This window comes from Hemiscyllium ocellatum, chromosome 9, assembly GCF_020745735.1.
Source record: "Hemiscyllium ocellatum isolate sHemOce1 chromosome 9, sHemOce1.pat.X.cur, whole genome shotgun sequence".
Classification (NCBI taxonomy): Eukaryota; Metazoa; Chordata; class Chondrichthyes; order Orectolobiformes; family Hemiscylliidae; genus Hemiscyllium; species Hemiscyllium ocellatum.
In genome coordinates, this window is record NC_083409.1 from 72,864,690 (window position 1) to 72,885,847 (window position 21,158).

General features: G+C 40.5%; 1 protein-coding gene across 3 annotated transcripts in view; it reads left to right on the plus strand.

The window, feature by feature from the left end:
- Window positions 1-21,158, plus strand: part of osbpl9 (oxysterol binding protein-like 9) — a 227,033-nt gene that overhangs the window by 131,164 nt on the left and 74,711 nt on the right. For all 3 annotated transcript variants that reach the window (XM_060830452.1, XM_060830453.1, XM_060830454.1), the window contains 2 exons: window positions 9,044-9,139; window positions 16,363-16,410. In XM_060830452.1, the coding sequence (XP_060686435.1) occupies window positions 9,044-9,139; window positions 16,363-16,410 (144 nt within the window). The remainder of the gene's footprint in view (window positions 1-9,043; window positions 9,140-16,362; window positions 16,411-21,158) is intronic.

The following is a 21,158-nucleotide window of genomic DNA, read 5'->3' on the forward strand; positions in this document are numbered from 1 at the left end:
ACTCTAACCCCATGGGACTTTAAACCCGTACATATTATATCAATACTTTATCCACGTACTATTACTAGGACACTTGCAGTATAATGACAACAATCAATTTGGTATCTCCAATTGCAGAACTTCGGTATAAACAGGTGTCTGCTCACTTTTTTATGCGGCGCCGCTTGTTGTTGTCATCAGACATCAGTTGTCGGTTGTTTCTATTTTTCTCTCTTTTCCGTCACTTCTCCATCTTCATCACGTTGGGGTCACCAAATTGTTGGACTTTGGCTCAATCTACCAACTTACTTTTTTCTATGTGTGAGCCAAGTCCTGCGTGTTCTTTAAATGAAGCAATAGGAGAAGATATTCAATCTCACATTCTTAGTTTATTTTAGCAGTAAGTGGATAAAGTACACAGAGCTCTGGGTCTAATCCTTTCTGTCCCTGACAAACTACAAAATGTGTCAGTTCAAAAAAGTAAGATGTATTTCTGCCCCTGACCCAGTCTTTTATACAATAAAAACGTCATGCAATCACTGAGGTAGGATTGTCTTCTGATGGCTGTTGATCTGACTCCATTCTTCGCCTCGAGTTCCCGGATGTCCGACCCCACGTGACCTTCTTTTGCCCGCGAAACAGAGCATCACGTGATCTCCTTCTGCGCACGTTACACAGCATCACCACAGGCTTCCAAATGCCGAGTATATTTACACTCGCAGCCAGCAATCTATTTTACAAGTAAGCCATATATTTACAAGTCGTAGAGTCCCAGAGATGTACAGCTCAGAAACAGATCCTTTTTGGTCCAACTCATCCATGCCGACCAGATATCCTAACCTAATCTGTGAAAAAGTGGCCCCTTAGTCCTCTTTTAAATCTTTCCCTTCTCACCCTAAACTTTTGCCCTCTAGTTCTGGATTCCCCCACCTCGGGGAAAGGCTTTCTATATTTATCCTATCCATGCCCCTCATGATTTTATACACCTCTATGAGGTCACCCCTCAGCCTCCAATGCTCCAGGGAAAACAGCCCCAGCCTATTCAGTCTCTCCCTAGAGTTCAAATCCTCCAACCCTGACTTGAAGGAGGAATAAAATACAGTCAAAGACAGTGAAAGGAAGAAAGCTCTTCTTGTGAAAGAAAGAGAGCATTTGTCTGTGTTCAACCTTGTGTTATGGAGTAGGCCAGACCACTCAAAGCATTCTGAAGAAGGTATCCCAGACCATAAAACTTTCCAATTTGTTTTGGTAAGTGTACAGTGAAAATTACCCGGATTAAGTTAGCGAGGTCGACTACCAGGTTTAAAACACACAAAAAAAAATCTACTTACAAAATTACACAATAAAACACAAATAACATAATAAAGATCCCCCACAGAACTCAGTCTATCCAAACTAGACTTAAGTATGCTGTTCCAAATATACACAACAGTCTCAATAAGCAAGACCCTCTTTAAAACACAGTACAAAAAAAGGCCAGATGCTTACAGGTTGAAGTTAGATGGACAGAAGAGAGAGTTTCTACACAGCTCACTGTTGAATTCACAACCTGTTCTGGACTAAACTGAACTGCTCAGCTAAGAGAGCTGACCAATCCCCTTTCTAAAACATGACCACTTTGGCCTGAAGTCTCATCTGTTTACATATAAACAAAAGGCCTCTCAAAATCCTTTTCATCTCTGTACCAAGTCAGTCTGGTTGGAGCCTGGCCTGGTTTATTACTCCTCTGAAAAATATCAAGGACAGAGTGTCCTTGAGTCAAATAACAGCTTTTAGCAAAAAAAGGACTAGCTTTGTGACACTGGTCAGCAGCAAAAATAAAAGGAATTGTAAGAAATCTAAAGAAATCAACTCCTGTGATCCAATCTAATGCTATCGAATAGTGTTTCCCTGAAATTTGTTTTCCTTTTCCATCCTTTACTATGTATTGTCTGTCTTTGTATGTTCAGTTGTTTGTGAAAGGGGACTTTTTAAAATGCTGATACCACGTATCTGCTTGCAGCTGCACATGTAACAATTCCAGGAATGTTACAACATACCATAGAATTCCATTGATGTAACATGCAATGGAGTTGTGCATGTGCAAAAAAGAAGTAGGGGAAGTCAGGGCGGACAGGAAAGTTGAGGATGGGGGTGGTGATGTGGAGGGCGGTGGGGGTGACAGGGAGCACTGCTCCTTCATAGCTGTCCCATCTCCCCCAATTCCCAAAAATGTCATCCTTTTCACCTCTTCCACACCCCCTACCCCAATCTGCTGCCCCTCTTATCACCCTTCATAACTGCCTCCTCTCCTTCCCCTTTTACACCTGCCAGCTCCCCCTTCAAAGTGCTTGTTCCTCATTAACCAAACCAAGCTTAAAGCTGAATCAGATTTAAAGCATGTGCTGGTTCTCCTATGCATGTGTGCACAAATGTCAGCAGTGCATAGTGCACATATGTATGATGACAGAAGGCAAAGCCTTTATGCTATAGAGAGTTGCAAATTAACAATTTGTTTCTTAATTGCTATTGAGTAAAAACTTTTTTTGTCATGAACAGTTACTTTCTTGTTAAGTACAGAAACCTGACAAAATCAGGAATATTGATAATTTGGTGAAACTTTTTCACATTTGAGACAACGTTAGGAAATCCACTCCTCTTCATTCAGCCAGTGAACCATGAAGTGCTGGAGGCAGGGTATTGGTTTGATACGCTAAAATACATCCATTGTGTAATGCCAGATGGCTTAATCTTTACTGTTGATGCTCACTGATTGGGTGACTGTTACAATCAGTATCGATGTTGCTTTATTTGGATGCTGTCCTCTCTATGTGACTGCATAATTTCTTATGAATCTGCTGTTCAAGAGAAGACAGAGAACTCATGTCTTTCTGTACATGAGTGATCGCTGAGTCTTCAGGGCTCAGAATAAAGATGAAGAAGATAGAGCCGTACTGTGTCTCAAAGAGTATTGCTTCGACTGACAGGGAAATGAGACGACATCATCACCTACCCAAGGGTATTACTGCATCTACCTTGCCAGCAATGAAACTTCTACTAAGGCAGTCATCAAAACTAGGTTCTTCTTGATCACTGTGGATCAGTAGCTCTCTGCTCTGCACAACTACTCAATTTGAGCACATGGGAGCCAAAGATAATTGGTTTTACCCATTGAACCTAATCATTCATTACACTATCAGGTAACTAATGTGAATTTTTCTCTAAGATTAGAGAGACTTGGAATATTAAAAGAATGTTGGAAAAGATATATTAGAAAAAGTGCTCAACATAATAAAAAGATTTCATGAAGAAATTTTAGAAAATATGGTTCTGCTGTTGAGTGATTTCATAAATAGATAATATAAAGTTAAAATCATAAAGCACGATGGGATGTATTCAGATGGTTTTAATGTGACCAGTTGTTGGAATATTTATGACTGGTGTAAAGATTTTAAAAGCGGGTAGATAAACATTTCAAAATAAAATTTTTAAGTCATTTAGGAAGATAAATGAAATCCCTTTGTTCTTTCACTAAGCCAATACAGCAATGATTGACTGATCAGCCTCGGTGCTTTTAAAATTTGTACTTTTACACAGAGCTGAAAATGTGTTGCTGGAAAAGCGCAGCAGGTCAGGCAGCATCCAAGGAAAGGAGATTCGACGTTTCGGGCATAAGCCCTTTCTCCTACTTTTACACAGAGCCTAGATTACTTCCTGCTGCTCATATTGTCAGTGTGTGATCTAAACAGTAGATGGCTTCATTGATTTAATATCAGGATGTCATTTAAAGTTATGTCCATTCTTAAATTTATTCCTCAACTGACACCACTTTAACAGGTTACCTGATCATTATCATCCTGCTGTGTTGAATCCTGCGTGAAGTTTGGTTCCCAGGATTCCCTGTATTGATGCAACATTATTACTTCATATATACTCCATTGGTTTTCGGGTATTTAGGGGATATTGTGAGGTTGTGTAAAATACCTACACTACAGATTGGGAATGCCTTGGGACCAACTGTTTTTCAAATGAAGGATATTTTTGATTTTCAGATACACTTACCATATCATTTTAGATCTTTTCGTAATAATGTATGACCGAAGCCAAGATATTAATTAAACTCCTTGTCATTGTATCCTCGTCTGTTCAGGACTAGGTTAACACTATCTATCAAAAACTTGCATCCTTTGATATTCTTCCTCACTATCCACAACTCCACCAATTTTCTTGTCATCTGCAAATGTACTAAGCAGATCATCGACATTCTCTTCCAAATCACTTATATACATTAGAAACAACAATGGTCCCACCACTGAACCTTGCAGAACACCACTGATCACAGACCTCCAGTCAAAAGAACACCCCTCCACAACTACCCTCTGACTTCTGTGGCCAAGCCAGTTTGTTTCCAACTTGCCAATTAACCATGCATTGCATGCAATTTGATCTTCTGGACAAGCCTACCATGCGGTGTCTTGTTGAGTCTTTTAGTGAAGTCTATTTAGATAACATCTATTCCGTATCCTCATCAAACAGCTTTGTCATTTCCTCAAAAAACTCAATGAAGTTTGTGAGACAAGACCTCCACTGCATAAAGCCATTATTCCTAATGAGTCCATTCTTCTCCAAATGCAGGTAAATCCTGTCCCTAAAGATCTTTTCCAAAAATTAACCTGATGTGAGGCTCATCAGTCTATAATTTCCTGAGTTATCCGTGTTGAGCAAAGAAATAACATTGGCAGTTCTCTAGTTTCCTAGGACCTCGCCTGTGGCTAAAGATGATATAAAGTTCTCTGTCAAGGCCTCCACAATCTCCTCCAAGACATCCAACATCAACACCACCTTTTAAATATTGGCATGCTTTAGAATACCAACAAAAACTCCATGCTCAACTTACCATCATCCATTGTCTTTCTCCTTGGTGAATACCAATGCAAAGTACTTATTAAGGACCTCACCTATGTCCTCTGGCTCTGCATAAATTCTCTCCTTTGTCCTTGAGTGGACCGACCCTTTCACTAGTTGCCCTTTTGCTCCTAATATCAGCATGACGTGCCTTGCAATTCTCCTTAATCCTATTTGTTGAGGACATTTCATGGCCTCTATTAGTACTCCTAATTTCTTTTTTAAGTTCTTTCCTGCTTCCTTTATACTGTTCATGTGCGTTATTTGATTTTGTTACCTCAATCTTACATATGTTTCCTTTATATTTTTGACTAAACTTTCAGTATCTCTTGTCATTCAGAGTTCTCAAATCTTGCCATCCTTATCTTTTCAACCTCAGAAATATGCTGTTCCTGAACTCTGGTCAACTGGCTTTTAAAAGGCTCCCACGTCAGATATGGATTTACCTTCAAACAGTTGCCCTCATCCAATTTTTCCAGTTCCTGTTGTGAATCAGCCTTGCCCCAATTTAACACTTTTCACCCAATGATGAGTCTTATCCATTTCCATAACTGTGTTAAAACTTATGGAATTACGATCATGTTCCCAAACTGCTGCCAGGCTGAAACTTTGATCACCTAGCCCGGCTCATTGCACAATGCGAGGCTACTGTGACCCCCCATCCCTAATTAGACTATCTACATCTTGATTCAAGAATCTCTCCTGGATGTATCTAAACTGGCCCCGTCTATTTTTCCTACTAGACTTAGTTGATTAAACTCTCTGTTCATGCTAGCCTACTGCTCCAGTTTAAATCTTCCTGAATTGTATGGCTAACCTCTCTGCATGGATATTAGTGCCCCTCCATTTTAAGTGCAACTTATCCTTCTTGTACAGGACTCCCCTGCCTTGAAAGAGATCCTACTGATCCAGACTCTTGAATCCCTCCCTCTTACGCCAGCTGTTCAGCTATGCATTCAACTATGTTATCTCACTATTTCTGGCCTCAGCCCATGGCACAGGGAGTAATCCCAAGACTATATAACCTGAGAGATCCTACTTTTCGATTTTTCTACCTTATTAGTGCTTCACTACACCAGGGACTTGCATTCAGTTCTAACCTTAGGTGAGTGCGGAATTTGCACATTCTCCCTGTGTCTGTGGGGGTTTCCTCTGGGTGCTCCAATTTCTGTCCACAGTCCGAAGATGTGCAGGTTTGGTGGTATGGTCACGCTAACTCCAGGGTTATGGGGATAGGGCTGGTGGGTCTAGATGGAATGCTCTTTGGAGGGTTGGTGCAGACTCTGTGGGCCAAATGGCCTCTATCTGCACTGTAGGGATTCTATTATTCTAACTTCGTAAATTCCCTTTGCAGGACCTGATTTTTCTTTCTGTCTATGTTGTTAGTATTGACATGGATTGTGACTTTTGGTTGCTCTCCCTCCCCCAACAGAATATCTTGTTCATGCTCAGAGACGCCCTTAGCCCTTGCACCAGGGAGGTATCCTGGAGCTTTGCTTGTGACCACAGAAATACCTATCTGTGCCTCTGCATACAGTGACCCCTATCACTACCACACGCCAATATTTCAACATTCCCTGATGTACAGCAGTGCCATTTATGGTACTACTGATTTGGCTACCCCTGTTGCTTTTCCCTGAGAAGCCATTGCCCTCAACATTATCCAAAATGGTAAGCCTATTTGATGGGGCAATAGCCACAGTGGACTTCTGCACTGCTTGCCCTTGCTTACTCATCTTCTTGGTGGTCACCCAATTCTTCTCTGTCTGAGTGACCCTTACTGGTAGTGTGACCAACTTGCTAACCATGCCATTCATGATGTTGTAAGCCTCATGAATGCTCCAGAAGGAGTCCATCCGCAGCTTTAGGTGCTCTATATGGCAAATCAGGAGCTGCTGGTGAACACACTTTACATGATATGTAGGACACTGGAGATGTTCCTGATTTCCCATGTATTGCAGGAGGAACATTCCATGAGGCCAAGTTATTCTGCCTATCAACTACAGACAAGAATCTAGGAACCAATTATACAACCTCTCCACTACTCACCAAAATCAGCTTTCTCACTTTTGCAGTCTCTCCTCCAAACACTACTAACTCACTCTCCAGACCTGGTTCCTGAGCAGCCAAGCCTCACTTTTGAGTTGTGATGTCATCTCTGGAGCTCTGCCACTGGATTCAGCTCCATTCCCACTGTCGCCACTGACTGACGTCAGTCCCATTCACCCCAGTCTTGCTCACCTGCTCCTCAGGTATTTATCCACATTTTGTGTGCTGCATGGTAATAGCTTGTCTTGTCTTTTTTAAAAATTTATCTCCATGTGCGTCACTGATTACCAATTTAAAAAGACAAAAGTTATTATAATCACAATATTCTAAAGCTTGGTTTATTTTTGGGACTGTTCATAATCAAACTTCAATGAATCGATGATATAGCCTAAAATGCTGGTAATCAAATGTAATTATCAGTTAATTTTGAAAATGTTTTCAATGACAGTTGCTTTAATCTTGACAATTGTCTACAAGACTGGAAAGCTGAACCAGTAATTTGAATGCTGTTTTGTTTGTATTGGCAGTCTGTTGACATTGACTGTAATTTATTGAATGCTGTTGATGAGGTTATGTTGCAATTTAAACCTTGTCATTGCAAAGAGTAGTTATTGATATGCATTTTTTTTTGCAAAGTTTTCGGTTTCTCCACAAAATCTCTTCTTTTATTAATACCAAGTTTGAGTTGGATTTAATTGAATTTCTCTTTGATTCCTATCCCTAGTCTGTCCTTTATCTGACTCCAGACCAACGGCAATGTGGCATTCTGAAGGGGCCTAGCAAACCACTCAATTTTATTAAAACACTCTTAAACCTGATGAAAAGAATGAAACCACACTTCGAAAAGCAACCTATCTGCCTTTGGTTTTCTACAGTGTTCCATTAAAGCCGATTTGAGCTTGCAAAAAAAATGTGACTGGGCAAAAGATTGGCAGTTGGAGTATAATTTAGGGCTGTTGGGATAATTTGAACTTATCCAGGTTGTCAGAAAGAATAGTAAAGAAACGTATTGTTTAGATTACGAAGCTCTGCTGTAACAGGGGACCTGGGTGTCCTAATGTGTGAATGACAAGAGGTTAGTTTGCAAGTACAACAAATGATGAGGAAGGTAAGTGGAATGTTATCACTTATTTCAAGGGTAATGGAATATAGAAGTACTGTATGATAGTTTTGATACAGTTGTAAAGGCATTGGTGAGAACTTGTCTTGAGTACTGTGTACAGTCTTGGTTTCCTTTAACAAAAAGGATAAAACAGAATTAAAAGTGATTCAGAGAAGGTTCACAACTGATAGCGGGGAAAGGAAGGGTTATCTTATCTTAAGATAAAGGTTATCTTATCCAAGGCTGGTGTCCTTGGATTTTAGAACTGTGAGAGATGAACTTCTTGAGAACCAGAAGATCCTGAGGGGACTCTTCAGTGTTGGTTGCTGAAAGGATGTTTCTGTCCCTCTTCTAAGACAGATGAGAATTTTTTTTTCTCTCAGAGGGCCTCAATGCTGTGGACCTTTGTCTCCAGAGAATAGTCTTAAATATGGAGATTGATTGATTACTTTTAAGGCTAATCAAAGAGTATAGGGAGTAGGCAGAGACTGGAATTGAAATATTGCTCATAGCCACCATGGTCTTACCAAATGGCCATGTAATCTTAGTACCCTGACAGCCCTACTACTGCTCATATTTCATATTTTCTAGGAATAGTGCCTCAAATTTCAACTGGGCATCTTACAGCTTTCTAAACTCACTTGAGCTCAGTGGTTTTAGATAAAAACTTCTGCCAGATTTTTTTTCTTGTGTTTCTTTGCCTATAGGCTTTCTGCCCCAGTCGCTTCTCTTTTCCTTTACGTTGCATTCAGATCCTGCTGTTTCTTTATTGTCCCATTTAATACTATTGTTTTCACTCCACAGACGCTTCCAAACCTACTGAGTTTTTGCAGCACTTTCTGAATTTTAGATTCTAGAATCCACAGTATTTTGCTTGAGCAGTTGTATTTTCCTTTATCTGCTTGAACATCTTGTGTATATGAGGTTGATGTGCTCATTGTTGGGGAATTGATATCTCAGACCATTTATTTGAATATTTCCTGGTAGCTGTTACACAAGTCTTATACTTCAACTATTTTATCTTTACAGGGCGTCGAAGCAGGATTTGTTCCAAGTGTTCAAGATTTTGACAAAAAACTTGCTGAAGCAGATGCCTATTTACAGATCTTAATTGATCAACTGAAGGTAATTGAATCTAGTTTATCCCCCAATCTTTGGTAGGTTGGGTGAGTTGATGAAAAGTTCACTTGGTACTGCATATTAACTGCTTAACTGTTATCAGCCTTTAATCATAATGGAGCAATCAAATTTCACATCAATAACTGGAAATCTGCCATAAGTTTCCTGTCAAATTTGTGATACCTAACCCCAGAAATAAATAAAAGAAATAAATACAAAATATCCAACCACATTGTTTGCTATTGAGTTTTGCTGTGATTGTTTCACTACTCTTTCTACCATACTGTTGAACCCAGCATTTGAAAGGACCTTATAGTTTGTGATTTTATTCTGCCATTGAAATCTCGTGGTGGACCTCCAGTACATCAGAACTTTGTAGCACCTGTAGCTGACCCAGGATTCTGTGCAACAAACTGATAGTGAAGACAATAGGATTTGATGCTAGTCCCAGGGTACTGAAGGAGGTGGCTCGAGAAATCGTGGATGCGTTGGTGATTATTTTCCAGAGTTCGATAGATTCGGGATCAGTTCCTTCAGATTGGAGGGTGGCTAATGTACCACTTTTTAAGAAAGGTGGGAGAGAGAAAGCAGGAAATTATAGACCAGTTAGACTGATCTGGTGGGAAAGATGCTGGAGTCTATTATAAAGGATGAAATTACGACATATCTGGCTAGTAGTAACAGGGTAGATCAGAGTCAGCGTGGATTTATGAAGGGGAAATCATGCTTGACTAATCTTCTAGAATTTTTTGAGGATGTAACTCTGAAGATGGACAAGGGAGATCCAGTAAATGTAGTGTACCTGGACTTTCAGAAAGCTTTTGATTAAAGTCCCACATAGGAGGTTAGTGAGCAAAATTAGGGCGCATGGCATTGGGGACAAAGTACTAACTTGGATTGAAAGTTGGTTGGCTGACAGGAAACAAAGAGTAGTGATAAGCGGCTCCATTTCGGAATGGCAGGCAGTGACCAGTGGGGTACCGCAGGGATCAATGCTGGGACAGCAGCTTTTTACAATTTATGTTAATGATATAGAAGATGGTATTAGTAATAACAGTAGCAAATTTGCTGATGATACAAAGCTGGGTGGCACGGTGAAATGTGAGGAGGATGTTTAGGAGATTACACGGTGACCTGGACAGGTTAGGTGAGTGGTCAGATGCATGGCCGATGCAGTTTTATGTGGATAAATGTATGGTCATCCACTTTGGTGGCAATAACAGGAAGGCAGATTACTATCTAAATGGAATCAATTTAGCTAAAGGGGCAGTACAAAGAGATCTGGGTGTTCTTGTACACCAACGAAGGTAAGCATGCAGGTACAGCAGGTAGTGAAGAAGGCTAATAGCATGCTGGCCTTCATAACAAGAGGGATTGAGTATAGAAGCAAATAGGTTCTTCTGCAGTTGTACAGGGCCTGGTGAGACCACACCTGGAGTACTGTGTGCAGTTCTGGTCTCCAAATTTGAGGAAAGATATTCTGGCTATTGAGGGAGTACAACGTAGGTTCACGAGGTCAATTCCTGGAATGGCGGGACTACCTTACACTGAAAGACTGGAGCGATTGGGCTTGTATATCCTTGAGTTTAGAAGACAGAGGGGATCTGATTGAGACATATAAGATTATTAAAGGATTGACTCTGGAGGCAGGAAACCTGTTTCTGCTGATGGGTGAGTGCTGAACCAGAGGACGCAGCTTAAAAATACGGGGTAGATGATTTAGGACAGAGATGAGGAGAAACTTCTTCACCCAGAGAGTGGTGGGTGTGTGGAATGCTCTGCCCCAGAGGGCAGTGGAGGCCCAGTCTCTGGTTTCATTTAAGAAAGAGTTGGATAGAGCTCTCAAGCACAGTGGAATCAAGGGTTATGGAGATAAGGCAGGAACAGGATACTGATTAAGGATGATCAGTCGTGATCATATTGAATGGTGGTGCAGGCTCGAAGGGCAGAATGGCCTACTCCTTTGTCGATTGAGGTTAATGCCATGCTCGTGCTGCTTATCCACTTACTTGGTAACATCAGTACTTTTGTTCTCTGGGCCTTGACACTACTAATTTTGATTTTATCCAAGCTTTTATTGCAACTTATTTACAAGAAGTGGGTATCACTGGAAAAGGCTGCATTTATGACCAATTCCTAATTGCCCTTCACAGATTGATGGAATACCTTCTTTAACTACTGCTGTGATGTAATGAGCGTACTCCCCTAGTGCTGTTAGGAAGTGAGTTCCCTTAATCTGACTCTATGGTAAAAGAACAGAGATGCGTTTTTGAGTTGGGATGCTATGTGACTTCAAGGGAACTTACACATGGTGATGTTTCCTCAAGTCTGCTGACCTTGTCCTTATAAGTGGTGGAGATTGCAGGTTTGTTAGATGCTCCTAAAGGAAACTTAATAAATTACTGTATCTTGTAGATAGTACACGCTGCAACCTGTGTGGAGAGTAATGGGGTGAATGCTTTAGGGTGGTGAGTGGGTTACTGCTTTGTCCTGAAGGAGCTTCTTAGGGGTAGTTGTTGCTACATTCATCTAGGCAAGTGGAAGGTATTCCATTGTGCCCCTTAGAGAGTAAGGAAAGGCTTTTTGGGGGTTAGATAAGATGCTCTTGTCGGAATACTTGGCCTGTGACCTGAAAGGATGGAGCTGAGTGTCTGCCAGAAACTATTGGTCTGCCACTCAAAGCACTGTTCACAACACATCTCATTGCAATTAGATTGACAGGTTTGTACTTGGCCAGACTGGATTTGACTTTGCCTTTGTAGTGATCTGCTGCAGCATAGTGCAATTTAAATTTCAAAGTGCTCATAAAGGGATTTCTCAGCATTGAACCCAATAGATAAACTAATTTTAATGAGAACATGTCTTGTTGCCTCTTAAAAGAGAATGCAAAAGAATTATGACTCGTCAATCAGCTTATCGGTAGATCCCCCACACTGAAAAACCTTGGGTAGATATCTAAGCTGCAGTTCCTATTTGGAAATGATGAACTACAGAAGAGTTCTACAGATGTGTTATTCAGTAACATTGAGAGAGAGTGCAGTCTTCACATGAAGCTGGGTAAGGGAAAGGTATTTGAAGCACAAATTCATAAGTTTTTAAGGAGGTACATTGGTTCTTTACGTGCAGGATTATGTATTCAAAGTGAAAGTTTAGTCATTTATATAAATGATTTGGATGTGAGCATGAGGTAGAGTTAGTAAGTTTGCAGATGACACCAAAGTTGGAGGTGTAGTGACAGTGAAGAAGGTTACCTCAGATTGCAATGGGATCTTGATCAGATGGGCCAATGGGCTGATAAGTGGCAGATGGAGTTTAATTTAGATGAATGCAAGGTGCTGCATTTGCATGAAAGCAAATCTTAGCAGGACTTAAGACACTTAATGGTATTGTCCAAGGGAGTGTTGCTGAACAGAGACCTTTGAGTGCAGGTTCATAGCTCTTTGAAAGTGGAGTGGCAATTAGATAGGATAGTGAAGAAGGCATTTGTTATACTTTCCTTTTATTGGTTAGAGTATTGAGTACAGGAGTTGGGAGGTCATGTTGTGGCTATGCAGGACAAAGCTTAAGTAAAAACAAGGATTTCAGATGCTGGAAACCAGAGTCAAGATTAGAGTGGTGCTGGAAAAGCAAAGCAGGTCAGGCAGTATCTGAGGAGCAGGAAAATCGAAGTTTCGGGCAAAAACCCTTCATCAGGAATAGAGCCATGGCTTAGGCCACTGTTGGAGTATTGCCTGCAATTCTGGTCTCCTTCCTATCGGAAAGATGTTGTGAAGATTCAGGAAAGATTTACAAGGGTGTTGCCAGGGTTGGAGGATTTGAGCTATAGGGAGAGGTTGAATGGGCTGGGCTGTTTTCTCTGGAGCTCGGAGGCTGAGGGGTGGCCTTATAGAGGTTTATAAAATCATGAGGGGCATGGATAGAATAAATAAACAAGATTTTTTCCCTGGGGTCAGGGAGTCCAGAACTAGAGGACATAGGTTTTGGGTGAGATGGAAAAGATGTAAAAGAGACCTAAGGGGCAACTTTTTCACGCAGAGGATGATACATGTATGGAGGTGCCAGAGGAAATGGTGGAGGCCAGTACGACAGCAATATTTAAAAGGCATTTGGATTGGTACATGAATAGGAAGGGTTATGAGCCGGGTGCTGGCAGGTGGGGCGTGATTGGGTTGAGATATTTGGTCAGCATGGACAAGTTGGACTGAAGGGTGTTTCCAAGCTGTACATCTCTATGACATTATGAAAGGTTAAGTGGAAAATTCAGCAGGGAGAGCAGAGTTAGAAGGCATGAGAAAAATTGAACAAGGACAGGGAGGGCGATAGGTACGTTTATCCATGCAAGTGTACATAAGTGGTTCAATTCAAGAACAATGGTCGGTACTGTAGAAAGCACTTAACATTATTATTCTACTTAAGGTCTTTGTGTTTAATGTGTGTTGGTTTGGAATATGAGTGGACAGTGAAAGGTTCATTTTGACTCCCAACATTACATAATCTTTCATATTGATGGCAAATATTTCACTTTGAACTAGTATGGCAAATATTGGGGTAAATGCAGATGCTTGCCTAGTAGTTTTGCCTAGAAGATCAGACAGCAAGGAAGACTTTTAGAAAAATTAAAATGGAATATGTTTACCCACCGAAAGGTTTCACAGATTTCAACATAACAGGGATCTTTGAGTAAATCGTGCTTTTGTTGGAAGTTACATTTTTTATTCATTGACTGGCTGTTTTAATTTTTAATTGTTTTTGGCATTGATGTGTTTGTGAATGTGATCGGGTATTAGCTCAGCAAAGGATTTTGATGGGATTATTTAAGGAGACATGAAATACTCACTGACGTGTGCAGGAGACTCAAGCAAGTAAAAGGGAAAAGGACATCTTGCTCTCTTTGAACCTGGTTTTATATCAGTTCCTGATTTTGTTTTGTCTGTTTTGGTACTTGTTAAAAATCAACTTTTCAATCCATCTCTAGTTTCTTTCAAGGAAAGAAAGAAAAGGAATAGAAAGGGATGCAGATGGAAAGATTTAGAGTACAAAAACCTACAGTATTCGTCATGAACATTTTTTTTCAGAGAGTGCAGGGATATTTGAAAATGAAATATGTTACGAATACTATTTAGGAAATTAGCTATAATGCATGTGGTGAGAATATACAGTCTAAATTTATCTGAGTTGTAAGTTAAGTAGCAAAATTCTGAATCGCAGAATTTTCAAATTGATTGAAGTTTTTGATGCTGTGAAGACAGTGAAGTACACAAAAGAGCATTCCAGTGTGTTCATGTTTTTAATGAACTGCATTCTCGAATGTTAAAATTTTGTTCAAATCCTTATTTTGGACATTAAAATTTTAGTTATTTACTGTGTAAAGTTGGCTCAGTCAGTGTCTTTTGAAAAAATTATTTACACTATGTTTGTGTCGCTGGCAAGGCCAACATTTGTTAACCTCCTCTAATTGCTCAGAAAATTTTGATGAATGATCTCCTCAGTTCTGTGTGGACTGCAGTTTCCATACAATTGGAGTAGATTCATAGGCTATTTTAAATGCAGTTAAAAATTAACCACATTACCATGAGTTTGGAGTCATGTTGTGTGCTTATTATCATCAAAATTTGTTTACACACACAGTAGAGGAAACCATTGGGCCCGATCAGGTAAAGACAGATAGAATTCTTTCCTAATTCGGATTTTTGCAGACAGCAATGTTAATGTTAGCTTTCCCTTGATTTCAGATTCTATCTAATTACATTTAATTAACTCAGTTTAAAATTCCAAACAGCAGCTAGGGAATTTATCTTTCACCTTCAGGTTGTTAGCTCAGGCTTCTGGATTTTAAGACTGATGACTACTCACAATGCCTTGTAAAATAAATCTAAAATCATTTTGGTAATTGGTGTGAGCCAAAGCATTGAATGTTCTCAAGTCACTGAGCAATAACATTTTCATGTGAACTAAAAGTTATTGTAGGTCAACCATGTGACATGCTCAACAATTTTTAAAAATCTATTCCAAACCTACGTTCAGGACTAACAAGCACCTTGTGCTGCACTGAGATCTACACAGAATGCACAAACATTGTGTGTATGTCTTGCACTTCCATAGCTATTTTCAACCTGTAAACTCTGATTTTTGTCATTTTTGGCCAGATACCTTCAATGACTTACCTTCTCGCCAACTCACATCAGTTTAATCCAGGTGTCCTTGCTAACTCTTTATTTGGCATTGAGATCCTCCTTTTCAATTGCCTGATCATTAAATTCCAGCCCTTTGCCATCTATACAGCCTCCAGTATTTACAAAAGCTTGCTGTATGGCATACTGTTAGCTGTATGTTTAAAAAGAAATTCAAGCTTGAGCTTTTACATAATTAATTCCTATTTCAGCCCTTGAAATGGAAACTGCTTAAGTAAATTGGTCATGCTTTAATTGCTTTCCTGGAATTGGAGGTACGACTGACAGTAGATGTAATTAGTGTTTGACCATGTTATATAGGTAGTTTGTATCCTAACTGTATAGGTTTGGAATGGAAAAGTAATAAAATAAGGCAACATGAAGTTAGTTTGTATAGATGAGAACTAACTGAGAAAGGATCTTTTTCCTTAAATTAGAAAAGGGTAATTAACATGCATGACTGATTATCCTTTGCTCTTGGGATTTCTTATTTTCAGCATTTATTCTAGTTTAATTTAAAAATCTTGGCAGAAAGTATAATTGTAGCAGCACGTAGATGCAAACAAATTCTGTTACTTCTGAATTTTTGTGATTAACTTGTACATAGCTATCAGAAATAATAAAGATCTGGTGGCATTTGTGGATATTAGACTTAAAATGTTAACTGATGAAGGGCTTTTGCCTGAAACGTCGATTTCGCTGCACTTTGGATGCTGCCTGAACTGCTGTGCTCTACCAGCACCATTGATCCAGAATTAAAATGTTAACCGTTTCTCTCTCCATTTAAGCTTCCAGATCTGCTGAGATCCATCAACACTTTATCTGTTCATATTTCAGATTTTCAGCATTTACATTGCTTTTAGTGCAAACCAATTATTTTGACAGTACTTTGTGAACATTATAACTCAGTACATATGGTCCCAGGTAAACTTGTGTATTAGGATGTGATCTTAGCTGAGTTAACTTGCACAGATCATTAATTGGGGATCACTGCGTTTGTATTGTTAAGGGAAAGAAAATTTGTGAATTTCTATTAAAATTGTTTTTTTTTACTATCAGTTATTTGATGAAAAAATCAAAACTTGCAGCGATGATGAACAGAGAAAGGTAAGTATCTGTGCTATTCCATTTTAATTAGTGCATGATGTTTTAATTAAATGAGTGACCTACGTAGCTACAATATCTTATACAACATATACTTTTGTAAAAGTAAAATTCAGAAATCAGATATACCTTAAGTTGCTTTAGCGAATGATTTCCAGCTTGTTCATCTAGATTAAGATTCATTTGAGAGAAATTAAACGTAATGTTAAGCAATTCAAAAGGAGAATAAATTTATTTTTATGGGTATGTTAGTAGGCAGTTTATGATAGGCGAGAAATAGGTGAGAAACGTGGGACTGGGATATCATAGCAATGACTGACACGTGGCTCAGGGATGGACAGGACTGATAGCTTAATATTCCAGGATACAAATGCTACAGGAAGGACAGAAAGGAAAGCAGGAGAGGAGGGGGAGTGACGTTTTTGATAAGGGATAGCATTACAGCTGTACTGAGGGAGGATATTCCCAGAAATAAATCAAGGGACGTTATTTGGGTGGAAAGGAGAAATAAGAAAGGGATGATCACCTTATTAGGATTGTATTATAGACCCTCTAATAGTCAGCAGGAAATTGAGAAACAAATTCGTAAGAAGATTCCTGTTATCTGCAAGAATAATAGGGTGGTTATGGTAGGGGATTTTAACTTTCTACGTATAGACTGGAACCGCCATCGTGTTACTGGTTTAGATGGAGAGGAATTTATTAAGTGTGTACAAGAAAATTTTCTGCTTCAATATGTGGATGTACATACTAGAGAAGGTGCAAAACATGACCTACTCTTGGGAACTAAGGCAGGGCAGGTGACCTGAGGTGTCAGTGGGGGAGCACTTTGGAACCAGAAACCATAATTCTATTAGTTTTAAAATCGTGATAGGATCTGACGTTTTCTATCTAAAAGTTGAAGTTCAAAATTGGAGAAAGGCTACTTTTGATAGTATCCGGCAAGAACTCTGAAAAACTGATATAGGGCAGATGTGTGCAGGTAAAGAGATGGCTAGAAAATGGGAACCCTTCAGAAATTAGATAACTAGATCCAGAGAAAGTATATTCCTGTTAGGGTGAAAGGAAAGGCTGGTTGGTGTAGGGAATGCTGCCTGACTAGAGAAATGGAGGGTTTGGTTAAGAAAAAGAAGGAAGCATATGTGACGTATAGACAGGATAGATCGAGTGAATCCTTAGAAGAGTACAAAGGAAGTAGAAGTATTCAAAGTTTGGGAGAAGATTTGTAGCTCGGGTGCTCGTTGTTGTGGTTCTGTTGTCCGAGCTGGGAGTTTCATGGTCTCATTCAATGTAATGGCACTGTTCACCTCTATCGACAAAACCCTAGCCAGAGAAACAATATCCAACCTGCTGGACATACAGAACAGACAACAGGACGTTGAACCTACCAACAAAGACGGCATACTTAAACTACTGGACCTGTGCTTCACAACACACTTCACATTCAACAACCAGATATACGAACAAATCAACGGAACACCCATGGGCTCACCGATCTCTCGACTCGAAGCAGAAGCAGTACTGCAAAGGTTAGAACAAACAATCTTACCGCAAATACAACCCAAACTCAGATATGTGGACGACACCTTTGTAATCATTAAAAACACAAATAGAGAACACACACCGGATCATCAACACCACACTCACAGGAATCCGATTCATGAGAGAGGAAGAAAAGGACAACCAGCTCCCATTCCTAGACGTGATGGTACAGAGAACACCAAACGGAAAATTCAGCACGAAGGTATACAGAAAAGCTACACACACAGACTAAGTCCTGAACTATGAAAGCAACCACCCCAACACACACAAACGAAGTTGCATCAGGAACTATTCAAAAGGGCCACAACACACTGCAGTACACCAGAACTGCAAAAAGAGGAAGAAGAACACCTATACAAGGTATTCACCAAAAACTGATACCCACGCAATTTCATCAACAGATGCCTAAGGGAAAGTCAATGGAACGAGGACATGCCAAAACCCTAAGGACTAGCCACACTACCATACATCAGGAGCATTTCCGAACTGACAGCCAGACTGCTGCGACCACTAGGACTCATAACAGCACACAAACCAACAGCCACCCTCAGACAACAACTCACCAGAACAAAGGACCCGATACCCAGCATGAGCAAAACCAACGTAGTGTACAAAATCCCATGCAAGGACTGCACAAAACACTACATAGGACAAACATGAAGACAGCTAACAACCCGCATCCACGAACACCAACTAGCCACGAAACGACACGACCAGCTGTCCTTAGTAGCCACACGCACAGACGACAAACAACATGAATTCGACTGGGACAACACTACTATTATAGCGCAAGCCAAACAGAGAACAGCCAGGGAATTCCTAGAGGCATGGCACTCATCCACCGATTCTATCAACAAATACATCGACCTGGGCCCAATACACCGGCCACTGCAGCGGACAGCAACTGACAACCGGAAGTGGCAGAGACAAGCCACTGTAAATGCCGAAGGAAACATGACAGAAGCGCTTCACAGGAGGCTCCCGAGCATTGAGGATGTCACCTAGAAAGGGGACGAAACGTTTGTGACAAAAACTCCCAGCTCGGTGAACAGAACCACAACAACAAAGTAGTATACTTCAGAGGGAAATCAGGAGGGCAAAAAGGGGACATGAGATAGCTTTGGCAAATAGAGTTAAGAAGAATCCAAAGGGTTTTTACAAATATACTAACGGGAAAAGGGTAACTAGGGAGAGAATAGGGTCCCTCAAAGATCAGCAAGGCAGCCTTTGTGTGGAGCCACAGGAGATGGGGGAGATTATAAACGCGTATTTTGCATCCTTGTTTACTGTGGAAAAGGACATGGAAGACAGACGATGTAGGGCAGTAGTTAGTGACATCTTGCAAAATGTCCAGATTACAGAGGAGCAAGTGCTGGATGTCCTGACATGCATGAAACTGGATAAATCCCCAGGAACTGATCAGGTGTACCCCTGAACTCTGTGCGATGCGAGGGAATTGATTGCTGGGCCTCTTGCTGAGATATTTGTATCATCGATAGTCACAGGTGAGGTGCTGGAAGACTGGAGGTTGGATAACATGGTGCCACTATTTAAGAAAAGTGGTAAGGACAAGCGAGGGAACTCTAGACTGATGAGCCTGACGTTGGTGGTGGGTAAGTTGTTGGAGGGAATCCCGAGGGACAGGATGTACATGTATTTGGAAAGGCAAGGACTGATTAGGGATAGTCAAAATGGCTTTCTGTGTGGGAAATCATGTCTCACAAACTTGATTGCGTTTTTTGAAGAAGTAATAAAGAGGATTGATGAGGGCAGGGCAGTAGATGTGATCTATATGGACTTCAATAAGGCATTCGACAAGGTTCCCCATGGGACACTGATTAGCAAGGTTAGATCTCACGGAATATAGGGAGAACTAGCCATTTGGATACAAAACTGGTTCAAAGGTAGACGACAGGATGGTGGTGGAGGAATGTTTTTCAGACTGGAGGCCTGTGACCAGTGGAGTGCCACAATGATTGGTGCTGGTCTACTACTTTTTGTCATTTATATAAATGATTTGGATATGAACATAGGAGGTATAGTTAGTAAGTTTGCATATGAGACCAAAATTGGAGGTGTAGTGGACAGCGAAGAAGGTTAGCTCAGATTACAGTGGGATCTTGACCAGATGGGCAATGGGCTGAGAAGTGGCAGATGGAGTTTAATTCGGATAAATGCGAGGTGCTGCATTTTGGGAAAGCCAATCTTAGCAGGACTTTTACACTTAATGGTAAGGTCCTAGGGAGAGTTGCTGAACAAAGAGACCTTGGAGTGCAGGTTCATAGCTCCTTGAAAGTGGAGTCGCAGGTAGATAGGATAGTGAAGAAGGTGTTTGGTATGCTTTCCTTTTATTGGTCAGAGTATTGAGTACAGGAGTTGAGGTCATGTTGAGGCTGCGCAAGACATTGGTTAGGCCACTGTTGGAATAAATCATGCAGTTCTGGTCTCCTTCGTATCAGAAGGATGTTGTAAAATTTGAAAGAATTCTGAAAATATTTACAAGGATGTTGCCAGGGTTGGAGGATTTGAGCTCTCGGGAGAAGTTGAATAGTCTGGAGTGGTTGTCCCTGGAGCATTGGAGGTTGAGAGGTGACAGTATAGAGGTCTAGAAAATCATGAGAGGCATGGATAGGGTAAATAGACAAGGTCTTTTCCCAGCTAAGAGGCATAGGTTTAGGGTGAGAGGGGAAGGATATGAAAAAGACTTAAGGGGCAACTTTTTCACACAGAGGGAGGTGTGTATTTGGAATGAGCTGCCAGAGGACGTGGGGAGGCTAGTACAATTGCAACATTTAAAAGGCATCTGGATGGGTGTATGAATAGGAAGGGTTTGGAGGGACATTGGCCGGGTGCTGGCAGGTGGGACTAGATTGGGTTGGGACATCTAATCGGTATGGACAAGTTAGACCGAAGGGTCTGTTTCCGTGCTGTACATCTCCATGACTCGATATGTACAACATGTTGTTGTTTTGAACTAAGTTTTTTAAAAGTGATTCATTAAAACTAAACAATGCATTTAAATGTGTGTGCAGTTTCATGAAACAGGCTCGTATTTAATTCTCACTGCATGTAACTGATGGCCATAATTTCCATAACTCTGAGTTCATCACATCTGCTGTAACTGTTTGCTTTGTTTGACTCCATTCTAGATTATCTTTTAAAAACTGTAGGTACTCTCAGCACCTTAACCAATCCTCATTTGTTAGTTT